This window comes from Argopecten irradians, chromosome 7 (assembly GCF_041381155.1).
Source record: "Argopecten irradians isolate NY chromosome 7, Ai_NY, whole genome shotgun sequence".
Lineage (NCBI taxonomy): Eukaryota > Metazoa > Mollusca > Bivalvia > Pectinida > Pectinidae > Argopecten > Argopecten irradians.
The window spans coordinates 34,433,466-34,448,601 of record NC_091140.1 but is presented as its reverse complement, the minus strand read 5'-3'; the positions used below and the strand labels follow the sequence as shown (position 1 = coordinate 34,448,601).

General features: G+C 35.8%; 1 protein-coding gene and 1 pseudogene across 1 annotated transcript; both read right to left on the bottom strand.

Moving 5' to 3' along the window:
• Window positions 1–474: 474 nt before the first annotated feature.
• LOC138327172 (uncharacterized) lies at window positions 475–11,892 on the bottom strand (annotated as a pseudogene).
• LOC138327171 (uncharacterized) lies at window positions 10,010–14,522 on the bottom strand. Its single transcript, XM_069273156.1, has 2 exons — window positions 14,160–14,522; window positions 10,010–12,994 (listed from the first exon to the last, which is right to left on the bottom strand). The coding sequence occupies exons 1-2, from the start codon at window positions 14,520–14,522 to the stop codon at window positions 11,939–11,941; spliced, it is 1,419 nt and encodes a 472-aa protein (XP_069129257.1). The 3' UTR covers window positions 10,010–11,938.
• Window positions 14,523–15,136: the final 614 nt, after the last annotated feature.

Below are 15,136 nucleotides of genomic sequence, written 5' to 3'. Positions count from 1 at the left end.
TTACCGGAATACATCACCTCTAAGTGTTCATATCTCTGTATTATTCACTGTATGTCTTTTTATTAATATTTTATTCTGACTTATGTTATATTATTTAACCCTGAATTATAGTTAAAAAAAACCAAACTTGAATCTTGGTTAACATAATACATGTAACTTACGAAATAGGCTCTAACGAAAAATATTATCCGATGTGTCCAAAGATAAATATATTTTTCCGTAATGACCATAAGATATGAGTGTTCTCAAATTGTAGAGTGTCTTTTATCATAACCTAGCATGCGATATCGTACTCCCAGTTCAATGATGTGGGGCATAGCTAATAAAAAGGAATTGTAGTTATAAACTGCATGCACATACCTTTTGTATAGAATACCCACCGATAATGTTTCATGGCAGTACGACCGTGGAACCGTGCCAAATGTGGACAGATACCAGCAACATTACCACACGACCGTATCACAATGCCGTGTTTTGCATATCACTTTGGCGCTTGGAACATTCATTCACTAGTATTGCAGACAAATGTTTAAAAGATGTGCCGTCTAAAACTACTAAAAAAGCCAGAGACGGACACTTTTTTACGAGAGCGTTTGCCAATCAAGATCACGTTGGCGCTTGGAATACTCGTAGTGTGAATGCAGACAAGCGTTTTTAAGATGTGCTGTCTAAAATCATACAAAAAAACAGATACGGATATTTTTTCCGGAATTTTGATCCACCCAAACAATTTTTTTTCTTTTTTTTTTTCACTTTTACAATAAAATCGGCAATGCGGGGCTTAAAAATGATATGCGCGCGGGCCTGAGTACCAACTAATTAACTTTTTTTGGCCTAATGGACATACCTGGAATGATCTGTTGGCCTTCTCCTCGTTTGATTTATCTTTATTCTTTTTCTTTTCCTCTGCATCCTCCTTGTGCTCCGACAACATGTTTTTCTGTACAAGCTTCGATAACTCCTCGCTGGCATTGTTATTGTGACGCTGAAAGCTGACTGTAGGGAACGACAAAGAGTGGAATCCAATCTGAAATTTCAAATTCATTACATTACATTAAAAATTAATGGAATACATAATTATATATTATAGAGATAAGTAAGATATTCTGAATTATAAGTAGGAAAGAAGAGATTCACTTAGAATTGTACTGTAAACCAACTTTCTTTCGTGTGCGATTTATTTTTCACAAATTTCATGTTTAATTTGTGAAAATTTATCACCACAAATTGATTTCTTAGAGAATTCTTGCACATTTAATATATTAATTTTGAAATGAAAATCGCTAAATTTAGCAGCTGGGTAGTTCACCTCTGTTCGCTTCCACTGTTCTCCCGTCCCAACAACTGCTATGACCACTGGTAATCCAAGTTGTAGGGCAAAGCGAAGTTCTTTACAGCAAGTCTTAGACTCGGCATATTCATCAGACACACAGGCAACCACTATTCGAGCCTCTGACATTCCTTTTGCGATTCTACTGAACAGCTGGTCATTCTGTAAAACAAATCAAAGTACTGAAAGTACTGTGGACCCACATATTGTCATTTTTTCTTATTTATACTGTTCAACGCCAATTGGATAACATTATTATGACAATAGAAACATTGCTATCAATTTAAAGCTACAATTTCCTTATAAATATTTAGTAAAAACATATATGTAGTGAAAGCGATCAATAATTTGTTGAAGAATCCATGCATACAAAATATGCCATATCTCCCGGTGTGAGGCAAAATCTCCCTTACTTTAAAGCCTATTATTGTCTCCTGGGAGAAGAGTCTATATTCCCGCATTTTGTAAATCCCTCTGGTTTATTTTTCACCGTCATATTTGTGTACAAGTTTAGTACAAGTGTTTGTGGGATTTGCCTAATTAAAGTTGTATTTCTTGTAATTTTCACTGAAACGATATGTCGTTTTAACATTTGATATTTGAACATGGACATGTAACTTGATGATTAAGCTCCCCAAAAGCATATGTCAGCCTATAAGAGAGCTGGAATCTAGGGATAATATTATTCCTGAATTCGAATAAAATGCCTTCAATCACCGCCATGTTCAGTACCTTCGGGTTATGTCGGAATTCCGAATCGTATCACGTGACTGAAGCCCACACGTCCTGCACGTGGTGATCCAGGTAACTAACGTAAGCGCACATGTGTTTGTTTACGTTTTCCTTCTGACTAATATGAGCAAATCATGCTGGTATATGTCCACAGAGCGAGTATTTGAAACATCTAATTCACAAATGCCGTAATTTAATATTGTGTGTATCAAATATTGTAATGTGCGAGCTTTATTTTCTTTGTAGGTATAGTCAGCTGAGGTCGACCACATGTTTTGTTTATGAAAATTAGTTGACATTTCTCTTGGTTTCACAACTCTCGTGTTACTTCGAGATAGTCGCGACGATGTTCGGAAGAGTTCGGAAGAGTTCAGAATGATTCAGCTTCTTTTGATCCTATTTTTCACGTGTACATGTTAAAAAGATTTTTTTACTTTTATAATTAAAAATACTTCCAGTGCTGCAACTTTATAAAAAGTGGTAAAGTTAGAAAGTTTAAAACTCATACAAACGGAGAAAAATATGTATAACACTTAAACAGTTTTTACTATGACAAAAAGAGCGAAAGTGATAGACCATACAACTTTAAGCAACCTCGTGATCCGAATCATATCATGTGACCAGTCTGTCAAATTGGCGGCGTAAACAACTTGCTACGTCGGGTGGCATGGATCACAGGAATTTCAACAGCAATTAAAAGCCAGTATATACTGTTCAGCTATTACCATTGTTATATATTGTTTGGTATTAGATTTTGGTCATTTGGAGAGGAGCTTTGGACTATATCAGTTGTAATAATGCCAAAACGTCGTAATTTATCAGAGCCTTCTCAAACGTCAAAATACTTACTTAAATTCAATCGTACATGGAATGCAGAATTTCCATGGGTCAGAGGAAGTGGAATTGGGTTGAACCACGCATATTGCTAGCCTTGTGACACAAATTTCTCAGTATGTCATTGGACAAACAATGTCAAGCAACATTCCCTAACCGACCGTCATTCAGGACTAGCAAAGCTACACAGACAAACCAATTTATTTTCGACATGTATACTAGTAGAACTACCTCTGATATAATCAGGCCTAAAATGATGTTCACTACAATGGTGGCAGAACACAACATTGCATTTTTCTTTGCTGATCACTTTACCCCCTAGGTCAAAACAGTGTTTCATACTTCTTCCATTGCTCAGAAGTTCAGCTGATAATGTACAAACACTACTAATATTTTGAACAAGGCAATCGCACCAGGCTCAAGGATCATAAAACATTCTACTATTTAATTATAAGTTTCTGCTTAGCCAATTGAGTAGGGATGAGACGAATTAGTACTACTTTAGCAAAACCATCCATTCCTTGATATCAGTGAAATTCAGTATGAATGCAGACTGTTTCAGTTACACTCCAACTAATGCTGTACTCCAAAAAGCAAAGAAAGCATGTGCAATGTGAAAAATGATATGTTAATGAAGCTAAATTGTTACATATAAAAAAAAAGGCAGATATTCATGCTGGGCATGTACCTCCCTTATTTGAAATCAAAATCCCTTAAAATGGTTATCAATCTCCTTTACCAACCCCACAAAAATATGGCATGTTTGCACATGTACATGCCACAAGTCCAACAAAGGGACATAACTCTATAAAATTAACCAATATTCATAACAAATACAGTGCAGTTTTTACTTTCTAAAAAGTTCACTTACCACATTAACTTGCTCGATATCAATCCAGCATCTAATACCTTGCTCCTCCAGGTAGTTCTTGATCTCTCTGGGGTCCCCAGGACCTACTGCTCCAGAAAGCTCCCTTAAAGCAAGAAATAAAACAAAGTCAGTGAAGACACTTGGAACAATAATCTTTTTTCATTTACAGTTCACAAAAGTTTTCTTTAATATTTGTTTACATTCTGTTTTGTTGAAAATGAGAGATTAAATTAGTAATTTTTCTACTACCAAAATTAGCAGCTTTAAAAACATGATCTGTAGTGAGTGCAACAAAGTCTTTAAGGGTTAATAATTCTTTGTATTAACACGAAACACAGTAAATAATTGAATAATGTATACCTAGTGCCGGATTCCACTGCCATTTTAGAATTAACCCAGGAGTAACTTATGAAACAGGGCTTGGATGTCTCTGGCCTGGCCAAACTCAGCTGTTCATTCTTTTGCAGAGTTGTCAGTAGTTCGGCAAACTTGTTTTTATAGACATCCTTCTTGGAGTTGATCATGTTCACAAAAACCTAAAACAATTATTAAAAGGAACCAGTTGACAAAGCTTTAAATGGTATACATAGGACAGCATAAAAATGCAATTTGTAAATTGTCAGTGCATATCTAGCTTTATGCTTGCATGAAAGTTGATTCAAACATCAGCTGGATTAATGCAATAAGGCTCAGAATTATAATATCATTAACAATTATTTTTGCAGAACCTTATTTTCATTAATATATCATTTGTCCACAGTGATTTAATTCGGTGACTTACTGTACAGTTAAAAGATCGTGTGATCATGTACATCGTCATTTAAACATTTTCCAATGATGATAAATGAATATTTGTCATTAATTCAATTCACACATCAAATTCACAAAATTGAATAGCAAAAGAATATAAGTTGGTTTACAGTTTGTGAACAACCGTTATCATTTTCATATCACATTGGCCGTACCTAATATTTTTGTAACAATGTATGAATTGTACCTACCAGATCAGTAACAAACACCCCTAACGTTGGACTCTGTTTCCAGTCAAAGTTCTCTCCCACCGCCACAACTATTGTTGGTTTCCTCATCGTGTTGATGACGTACTTAAACATGTCACAGCAGACGTCATTGCTTGCATAATTGTTGGAGATAAACACAAGAAACACTGATGCATGCACTATCTTTTTGGCCATTTCCTCACGTGAGATTACTTCTCTGCCTTCAGGAAAGTAACTGTAACAAAAACACAGGAATTCAAAATACACAAGGAAATATTCCTAAAATTCTAAAACTTCTAAAACAACATTGTGAAAGATCAGATTATATGCAATAATTGAAATTTTACGGTAGTTACCATGAATATCCCTCCTTTTCAAGGTCAGCATAGACAGTTGCTGGGTGGATGACCTTTGACCTATCGCCTGGAGCGTCTTTGATGCAGTATGATAGGAAAATATCTGTACAATGTACAAAAGTTTTTAAAAGATTAGTTTGTAATTGTTGTATACTATATTTATATGAAGACAAAATTAATCTCATATTTGCAGGTGGGTTGATAATACTAGAAAAATGCAAATGCATATATTGTATGTATTTTCAACATTTTGCAAACATTGCTGCAGTTTAAAAACCTTAATTCATTTAAAACTTATACTTTTCTGTTAAATGATGTCTAGCTAATTTATCATACTAGATTGTCTCCCCTTATTTCCAACTGACTAATTAAAACTAGATTATGTGCCCCTGAGTCTAATTTAAAATCAGAGATATTGCAAAAACCAAAATAATTCTGCAAAATTGTAAGAAATTACTCCGAGAATATGATATATAGAATATTGATGAAATACCCGAAAACATATACTTAATAAAATTGGCACAGCAAATCATAGAAAAATCTGGAATAATCATATTTCATTGCTCTCTGAAACCTAAAGTTAGAAGAAAATTAATTATAACCAGCAAACTGTAAAGATAATTAAGCACTCGATCTTTACAGCCTTCAGGGTCTGATTATCACTCCAGACATGTTAACCTTTGGTGAGCAAAAAGAGGTAGATTTTTTACTCAAAAGCGGTAGCATTGCACGCGGCATTTTTTCGCGACGCGTCAGAGATGTATAAATATCAATAATATGCAAAATAATTACAAAAACATATTTTGTTAACAAATTATGATTTAACTTTAATTATTACCATAGGCCTTGCATTGGTGGCTCATTTTGTATTTTTTAAATGTTAATTAAGGCTTACATTAAATATAGAAGATGAAAAATGCCAATAAATACATTGTATACTTTTATTTCAATGTTATTTATCTCCTTTTTTATTATACATTTTGTCTATTTCTTTTGTTTTTTTTTCACTTTTTTTTTTTTTTTTTTTTAATACATACTGATACTGGACTCATTTTCTTTTGATTTATGCAAGAAAAATTACAAATGTTTGTTTCTAAAATTTACACCAATATTCTAGAGAAATAATCACCCTGAAAAAAAAAAGATTTTTTTTTTAGCGATATCCTGAAAAAATATACCAAAATCCGGCTCCTTTATTAGAATCACCCCATTCCAAAATGGCGGCCATTACGATTGCAAAGTTTATGATTTTCAGCAGACACTGTATGCCTATTTTACATAAAAAAACGTTAGTAAATCATTTCAATTATAAGTAGTGTTTGTTTTTGAAATGATGCTTACTAATTTTAAGCACACAAATTTATTGAAAGGCCAGATGATTGTTTCCTTACGCATACATGCCATATTTTTCTAGGGGTGGTGAGGGAGATTGATAACCATTTTGAGGGATTTTTTGTCTCAAAAGAGGGAGGTATACGCGCGACATATATGAATAAATTAAATATCTGCTTTTTTATGATGAAATTCTGCATTCATATTGAATTTTACTGAAATAAAGGAATGTGTGGTTTTGCAAAAGTAGTCACATCCCTATATACACCCAGTTCTGGAGCAGTTTTATTGTTCGAAATATTAGACTGGGCTTTTTTTAATAATCTTTCACAATAACGGATAATTAAACTTAGATAAAGTTCTTACATTTACAAGCACTAAATTTAAAAAAAAAAACAGAATCGTTACAGTAGTGTTCAAAATGTAATTTAATCTGAGAGAGAAAAAAAAGTAAATTTCTTTTTAATTTTATTTATTTAAATTCAGTTACTACTGATAATTTTTCATTATTAATATATTTTTTTCTCTAAAATAAATTCACACAGAAATTCTAAAAAAAAATAATACTTTTTCCATTTTTAAAAAACGTGGTTATTAGGAAATCCGGAAATTCTATAAAATCCGGATCGATCATCTATTACAATTACCCAAAATGGCGGCCATATCCACCTTAGCTTGCCGTCAAATCCTTGACAAAAACCTTGACAAAACGGCACAAAACCTAGCAGCCAATCTGCCATCAACCGCATGATATAAACGTCGGAAAAAATACGCAACAGAACGCTCACCAAAACTAGAAATCACCGTTAGATTCGGGAAACGTGTTGCTGCACGTTCCACACGGCCGTCTGGAAGTTTTGTTAGCGGCATCGCACGCATTGTTACGTTTTATGTTAACGTTCAATTCACGTTTTATGACGTCTCTGTGGCGTTTTTACCATCTGTATCCGTGAATTTGCAGTGGCAAATTTGTTAACAGTTTAAAATCTGCCACACGGCTTACTCGTTATCACGACCCGATCACGTTTGACTATCATTGTCCTTCTGCGTTGTCTCAAAGTTGTCTCGCGGTCTCACCACGTTTTGTCCACGGTTGGCCCGAAACGGGGCTTGACGTGGCGCCCGGGGAGGGAACATAGTGTAAACCTAGCATTACGGTAGGGGCCTACGTTAATTCACATTCGTTCAATACTCAGACACGACGTAAAATAGGGAACGGGATATAGGTTAGCTTAGCAAGTGACCAAGCCAAGGTGGAACTAGCCCCAGGCTGCTAATTAGCACCTCGTGCGGTGTTGGTCAGGGAGTGTTCTCATCTTCTTTGTTTAATTTAATATGAAGCCAGGTCCCCCTACTCGGTCTGGTATGGAGCATTTTCTGAACCCAGAAACCACCATGGCTGCCCAACTCGACTAATAAAAAACTAACGAAAATCGGAAAAGAAAAAAAAGTCGACAGGACGATATTTTGCAGAGAAGAAATCGGGAATATCAACTGGATATTTAAAGCCGGTAGGGGCTGGGAATATCCAGTCTCTCAAAAAGCGGTATCAGACTCTTTCCGCACCTGAATCGCAGTTTAGGGTTAACATGGTCTGTCACTCACCCCCTACTGACATCTCATTTTGTATCTGTTGAACGATTGTTGACATCCTGATCAAGATGGACTTCAAAGTCACTGTTGGTGTCTGGAGCTAGTATACCCTGAAGGTTGAGGACTGGAGCGGTATGGAAATACGACTGACCATTGTAGGAATGGGGCTTTCCAGTTCCAAGGCGACGCATTCAAAAAAAATAAATAAAAGAATACATTCAATGACGCCTTGAACATGTGGGGGGGTCTTTCACGTACTGTGAAATTATCATTCAAAAAAATTAAATAAAAGCTTCAACATCTTTTCAACTTCAATGAAATGAAAATAAAGCCTCTACCTCTCATAAGGCCCACAGGGGGTTATATGCCTACCAAATATTTAAAAAATAATATTTATAATTATCATATTCTCAGTCTTACTGATTTTCATTTAGATATATTCTGTTTTTGCAATTTTATTACTGAGTTATCTGCCCATTAAGGAAAAATAACAATAAACGAATATAATAAAACACACCTATACCTTCATGCAAGGGCAGATAACTCTGTACTATGCAAAAACCGGAAAAAAAAAAATGATGTTGGATATAATCTTCAGAAATAAATCTATATCGATCAGTCCATGAAAGCTGTATGCAGTTATCAGTATAGAGATGATGAGGAAGTGTATGGTGACTGACCTGTTTTATACAGTCTGGACACGGAATCTCGTAATCGTAGGCGACACCATGGAATGATTCATTGATAAGTCCTTCAAACACTTCATGGATAAAGAAGAGAAGATTGTCTGGCTTCATACCCTGGACTTTCACCTTTAACTCAGAGTCTCTGCAAGAGAATGAAAATCTCAATTACCACTTAATGTAATGTATTGAATACATGGCTGCTATTCTTGTGTTTCACAGATTCCAGTAATCACATTCAGTTCAATTTTGTTGTGTGACTTTGTAACATGCGGTCAACTGATAGATATATTCTTACTTGATTTGCTGTATCAAGGCAATCTGGCCATTTTTCTTCAGAAATGATCCCTTTTTCCAAATCACAGAGTCGTCTGAGTAACCATGCAATCTCACCTGTAATAATATAATAATATTGAATAATTGTTTAATTTCAGTGAGGTGAAATTTGTGTGTTCTCCCCTTAGATATATGTACTCTTTTATGTGGTGAAATGTTAATGTATCTAACAATAATAAGTTATACAGACTATCTTTCTATCTTATTTGCCCAAATCAATATCCCTTGCAAAAGTGTTTTGTGGAGGATTACAAGGAAGAGAAATGGTGATGTTGTTGTTCACTGGTACAGAAAGAGTTAACAATAAATAAATCAATTTTCCAATTATCCTGTTTGGATAGTTGTGCTGTTATCCAGGGAAGTTTTTGTTACCTGTCCTCTGTTGAAAAGACCAGCTGGTAGGTAGTCAAATCTGTAGATCATCATTGTCTCATAAACACAGGCATCTTTACTTATCGCTGGCCAATCAAACTATAAATCAAACATGTAAAATAACTTCAGTTACTTCTTACAATCATGTAATGGAGGGCAACAGGTCAGTAATTACACTTTAATGGCAAATCAGTATAAAGTGGAGGAACCCTGTTTCAGATATACACAATCATTTGGTTTGATTTGTCCTATCAACAGCCAGTGTCATTAAGGATTTGCCAGATGTAGGTGGTGGCGGAACGTTGGAGTGTACGAAGGAAAATCACTGACCAGAGGTCAGTTTCTGGAAACTGCCCAACATGAGATTCAAACTTTAAATAGAAAAATAACAAGAAAAAGGATAAATTACAACATTTAATAAACCAACATATATATAATACATCATACATATATAAGAAACTACAAAACATTTATCAGTTACCAAAAAATATTCAATCAGAACAATACATAAAAAATGTTTGGCACATGGGGCAGCTCAGCTATAGATAATTACAGTACCGCTGGCTGTAACACTTTGGTCACATTGCTCCAGCCCTACTTATAACATACATCTGTAACGCTATGAAGCGTACATACGCTGGCTGTGACACTTTAGTCACATTGCTCCAGCTTCTTAAAAGTGAATAATGTAGAGTACCTACTAATTATTGATATTATCAGCTGGCTGTAACTCTTTGGTCACATTGCTCCAGCATAATTAGTACAAGTTATGAAAAAAGGCTGGCTGTAACTCTTTGGTCACATTGCTCCAGCATAATTATTTAGTACCTATAATGTTATGAAAAAAGGCTGGCTGTAACTCTTTGGTCACATTGCTCCAGCATGAATATTTTTGGGGAGATTTTCATGAAAGATTATATTAAAACATATACATGTATGAATAAAATAATATTCCTGAATGAAAATAATGCCTAATATTCCTCTAATGCGTAATATGAATAAAATAATATTCCTGAATGAAAACAATGCCCCTATAATTCTATAACTGAGTTACCCAAATACATACATATGTTTCATCAAATTTGATGTGAAAATCTGTTAGAATGCATTAAAAGTATTCCCCTAGTGACTATCATGTAATAACAAATAACTTCTCTAAAGAATTTATTTCAGGAAGGTGGTTGGGGTGGTGGTGGTTAACGTATAGACTTCCCGAGAAAAACACAAAGGCTGCTTCTGATGCTGCTGGAACTGGACAAGTGACGCTATCAGATTATTCTTGACCAATCAGATGACTGCCCCTATCACGTGACCGGTCACTCTATACACTGACCCAGGACCCCTCGAGGCCCTACCTATGTATATCTTATCTGAGGTTTCTTCTATATCATGCCTTAGCCTAATAAATTGATTATACATAGCTCTAAATCTCTTAATTATAACCAAATTACAGATAGTATGTGAACTACACAAAATATAACACCAAGAACAATTCACAGAATAATTCCTAATATGTGTAAAAAGAAGTATGCAGTAGTTAAGGTAATATTTTTCTATTTAAACCTGGCTTATCTACATAAGCCTCAATTTAAATAGAAAAATAACAAGAAAAAGGATAAATTACAACATTTAATAAACCAACATATATATAATACATCATACATATATAAGAAACTACAAAACATTTATCAGTTACCAAAAAATATTCAATCAGAACAATACATAAAAAATGTTTGGCACACGGGGCAACTCAGCTATAGATAATTACAGTACCGCTGGCTGTAACACTTTGGTCACATTGCTCCAGCCCTACTTATAACATACATCTGTAACGCTATGAAGCGTACATACGCTGGCTGTGACACTTTAGTCACATTGCTCCAGCTTCTTAAAAGTGAATAATGTAGAGTACCTACTAATTATTGATATTATCAGCTGGCTGTAACTCTTTGGTCACATTGCTCCAGCATAATTAGTACAAGTTATGAAAAAAGGCTGGCTGTAACTCTTTGGTCACATTGCTCCAGCATAATTATTTAGTACCTATAATGTTATGAAAAAAGGCTGGCTGTAACTCTTTGGTCACATTGCTCCAGCATGAATATTTTTGGGGAGATTTTCATGAAAGATTATATTAAAACATATACATGTATGAATAAAATAATATTCCTGAATGAAAATAATGCCCAAACTCAGGTATTTATGATAATAATTAGCTGAGTGCCCCAAAAATAATGTGCCTGTATTCATAATAATACATATATATAACAGAAATTATAATAAATTTAGGAATATAATATATTTGTCAAGTTTTAATTTGTCAGCATATATTGAAATAAGAATGATGTATCAACATTTAAGTGAGAAAACAGTTTGATTAGCAATAAGCGTCTTTTAGATTGTAAAAACGAATCTGAAAACTACGTACTGTATCAACATATATAAACACACACATGTATAATATTAGTCTATAAGACTATGAAAAACATTAAAACGATAACTTATGATGAATTAGTCAGCGCGATTTGAGCGTCCCTCAGACATGATTGAGGTGTTTTGATGTATCTGCAATACGCGTCCGATGACCATCTCCCTAACACTTTTATCAGATGGTCCTCTACATGTGCTGCTGCCGCAGAGGTAGCCGCCCCAATGCGGAATGAGTGGCCATTATAGAGTTCAGAGTTTATACCGATACATTGCAGAGTATGTTTGAACTTAGAGATGAATATTGAGCGTGTTAAAGCTTGTCCATTTTGTACCACGAACAGGGGATCATGTGATGCAGGACTAAACTGCATTCTGGCTGACAAATATTCACAACAGGCAGCATAAGGACATATAATGCCCCCAACCTTGAACAGTTTAATTTTCACACCTTCCCTAAATGGGTCAGTTTTTGACTTTTTGAGGTGAAGCATGACATACTCGTCTGATACTATAAGATCACTAACACATAAATGCTGAGTGTAATCAAATGATGTTCCAACTGTAAATTCACCACATCTTAAGAAGCCGAAAAAGGCGACGATACAGGCTGTCCTCATCATCAGATCTTCGAACAAATGTGAAGTTTTTCTCAGATATCCTATCACATCCTTCAGAATGTTAAATGTAACTGGGTATCGTGGTTTACTGATCTTTCTACGTGATCTCTTGACACCACCCAGGATAGCGTGCATCCTACTAAGACCATCGACGCCTGGGAAAGGTATATTGTGCTTGAGGCACATGAATTTAATACCACACACATATAATTTGATTGTAGAATATGCAAGATCTGAATTGTAACAATGTGCTACAAAGTATATGAGCATATCCTCCGAAACTTGCAGATCTGATAACTTCACATCAGTCAGGATACCCGCTAGTAACAGGAACCTAATAAAGTTGTTGAATCCTGTGTAGTATGCTTGTTTAGTGTTCGGAGCGATGGCCGTCTCCCACAAGTTGTCTACAATGGGGGTTAATCCCAGAAAACCTCTGATGGAGTTGGTACGGCACACGGCAGGTTGTTGGCCTCTGGAGCTAACTTGCGGAACCTCTCCATCTGTAAACGAGACAAAGAGTCAGCAATCACATTACACTTGCCAGGTACATGTTTAGAAAGTACAACAAAAGAGTTCATAGCTGCACACATTGTCAAGCGACGCATTAAAGGCATGATATGTACTGCTTTTGATCTCCCCTTTTGGAGAATAGCCACGGTAGCCAAATTGTCACAGTTAAAAAGTATACGAAGTCCTTTCCAATTATGACCCCAAATCATAGCCGCTACTACTATTGGGTATAACTCTTTAAATGCAATGGAAATTTCCTCTCCACTACATATATGTTCTTTAATAGCGTCCGGCCATGCCTCGGCAAACCACTGTCCCTGCATGTATCCTCCGTAACCTACACTACCCGATGCGTCCGTGTACAGTTGTATATCCTCAGTCTTGGTAATATGCTGATCGTAGAATATGGTCGCTCCATTCCAATGTTTAAGGAAAGAAATCCACATTTTAATATCACTTCTACATTCCTGACTAATTTTAACGAAATGGTGTAACTTCTTGGCTGTAGTGGACAATTTGATAATGTAAGACACAAAACTTCTACCAGGGATAATGACCTTGCTTGCAAAGTTTAAGTGCCCTAACAATTGTAAAAGTTCGCGTTTGGTACATGATTGTCGACTTTGAAATGATTGCAGCATTGAAATGTCTCTATGGAGTTTATCCTCTGGTAATCTTGCTTCCATTTTGTGTGTGAATCCAAAATAATACCTAAATATTCAATGACCGTTTCCGGCCCACAGGTTTTGTGAAGAGCCATAGGAATGTTCAAGCTGTTGAAAATCTGGAATAACATCTGCATATTTCTTTCCCCACACTTACTAGGGTCTTCAAAAGTGATGAAATCATCCAAAAGATGCAATATATGAGACACACCGTAATTATTATGTGCTATCCAACATATAGCCCGCGAAAGGTTATCAAAAAGTTTTGGGCTTGACCTACAGCCGAAGGCCAGTCGCGTGTAAAAATAATATTGATTTTCCCAGCATATCCCATAAAGATGCCATTGTGATGGATGAATAGGTAAAAGTTTGAAGGCATCAGAGATGTCTGTTTTACACATAGTAGTATCCTTCCCTAGTTGTTGAATTAGTTGAATAGCGTCATCTATCCGCACGTATGAAAGGGAACAACTATCTTTGTCAATTAAATTGTTTACACTTGGATGATCGTCATCTTCATGTGGCGATGATAAATCCACGATAAGACGAGGTTTACCCGAATATTTACCATACGCTACACCTATCGGGCTGACCCGATACGATGAAAATGGCAATGCATGAAATGGTCCTTGCAAGAATCCTTTGATAACTTCCTTATGAATTAATTCCGTAACAGTATCACTGTCTTTCAAAGCTGATTGAAGATTCTTGCATACCTTACTGGGCAAAGGTATGTCTGGAACCAAAGTGTCAAAACCATAAGTTAAACCATCACACAGGTACTCAACAAAATGTCTATCCGGATGATCACGAAGCTCATATCTCAATCTGTCAACATTGATAGGGGTGTCAGCTATCATATTGAGTCAATTATCCTCAGGTGGGCCTTTACTTTGTTTCCTACATGTTTTAGCCCCATGACTTGAGGCTCTACACTTGAGACAAATGTGAGAAAACACACAACTTGATCCGAACTGGCACGCACCTTCATTAAAGTTATTGCAAACTTCAACACCGTTGATTTTGATCTTGGGACGGCCCAATCTGTCGGTTTCTTTATCACCGCTCTTTGTCTGTTTACCTAGTGCCGATGTTTGTGATGAATAAAACTTGGCATAGCTTTGGCTGTTCTTTTTCTCACGTTGTTGTGGGCAGAAAGGAGTTGCGTGAGATGTGAGACCACACAACTGGCATGTGTTGACTTTTGCGTTACCGACACACATACTTAAAAGACCTTGGTCCATAAGTTCCCACCTAACTTTTTGGTTGTTGTTACGGAGGGCTGCGGCTGCTTTCATCGCAAACTGACAGTGGTAGTCATAATATTTATGACCATACACATTACTGATTTGAACAATGTTCGCCTCATAAATGTCGAGCTCGTCTCTACGCTCAGGGAATTTCTCGCACATCACACGTTTGAATTTCCCAAATGCTGTGATAAACTCTGAGATGGTAAGTGACTTGTTTAATC

Excerpts from the sequence above, each read along its gene's own strand:
- LOC138327171 (XM_069273156.1), bottom strand. The coding sequence starts at position 14,522 with ATGATAGCTGACACCCCTATCAATGTTGACAGATTGAGATATGAGCTT. Across the intron at positions 12,995-14,159 it reads AAGATGACGATCATCCAAGT|TTTACAGATGGAGAGGTTCC; the intron begins GTAAACAATTTA and ends CTCTTTGTCTCG.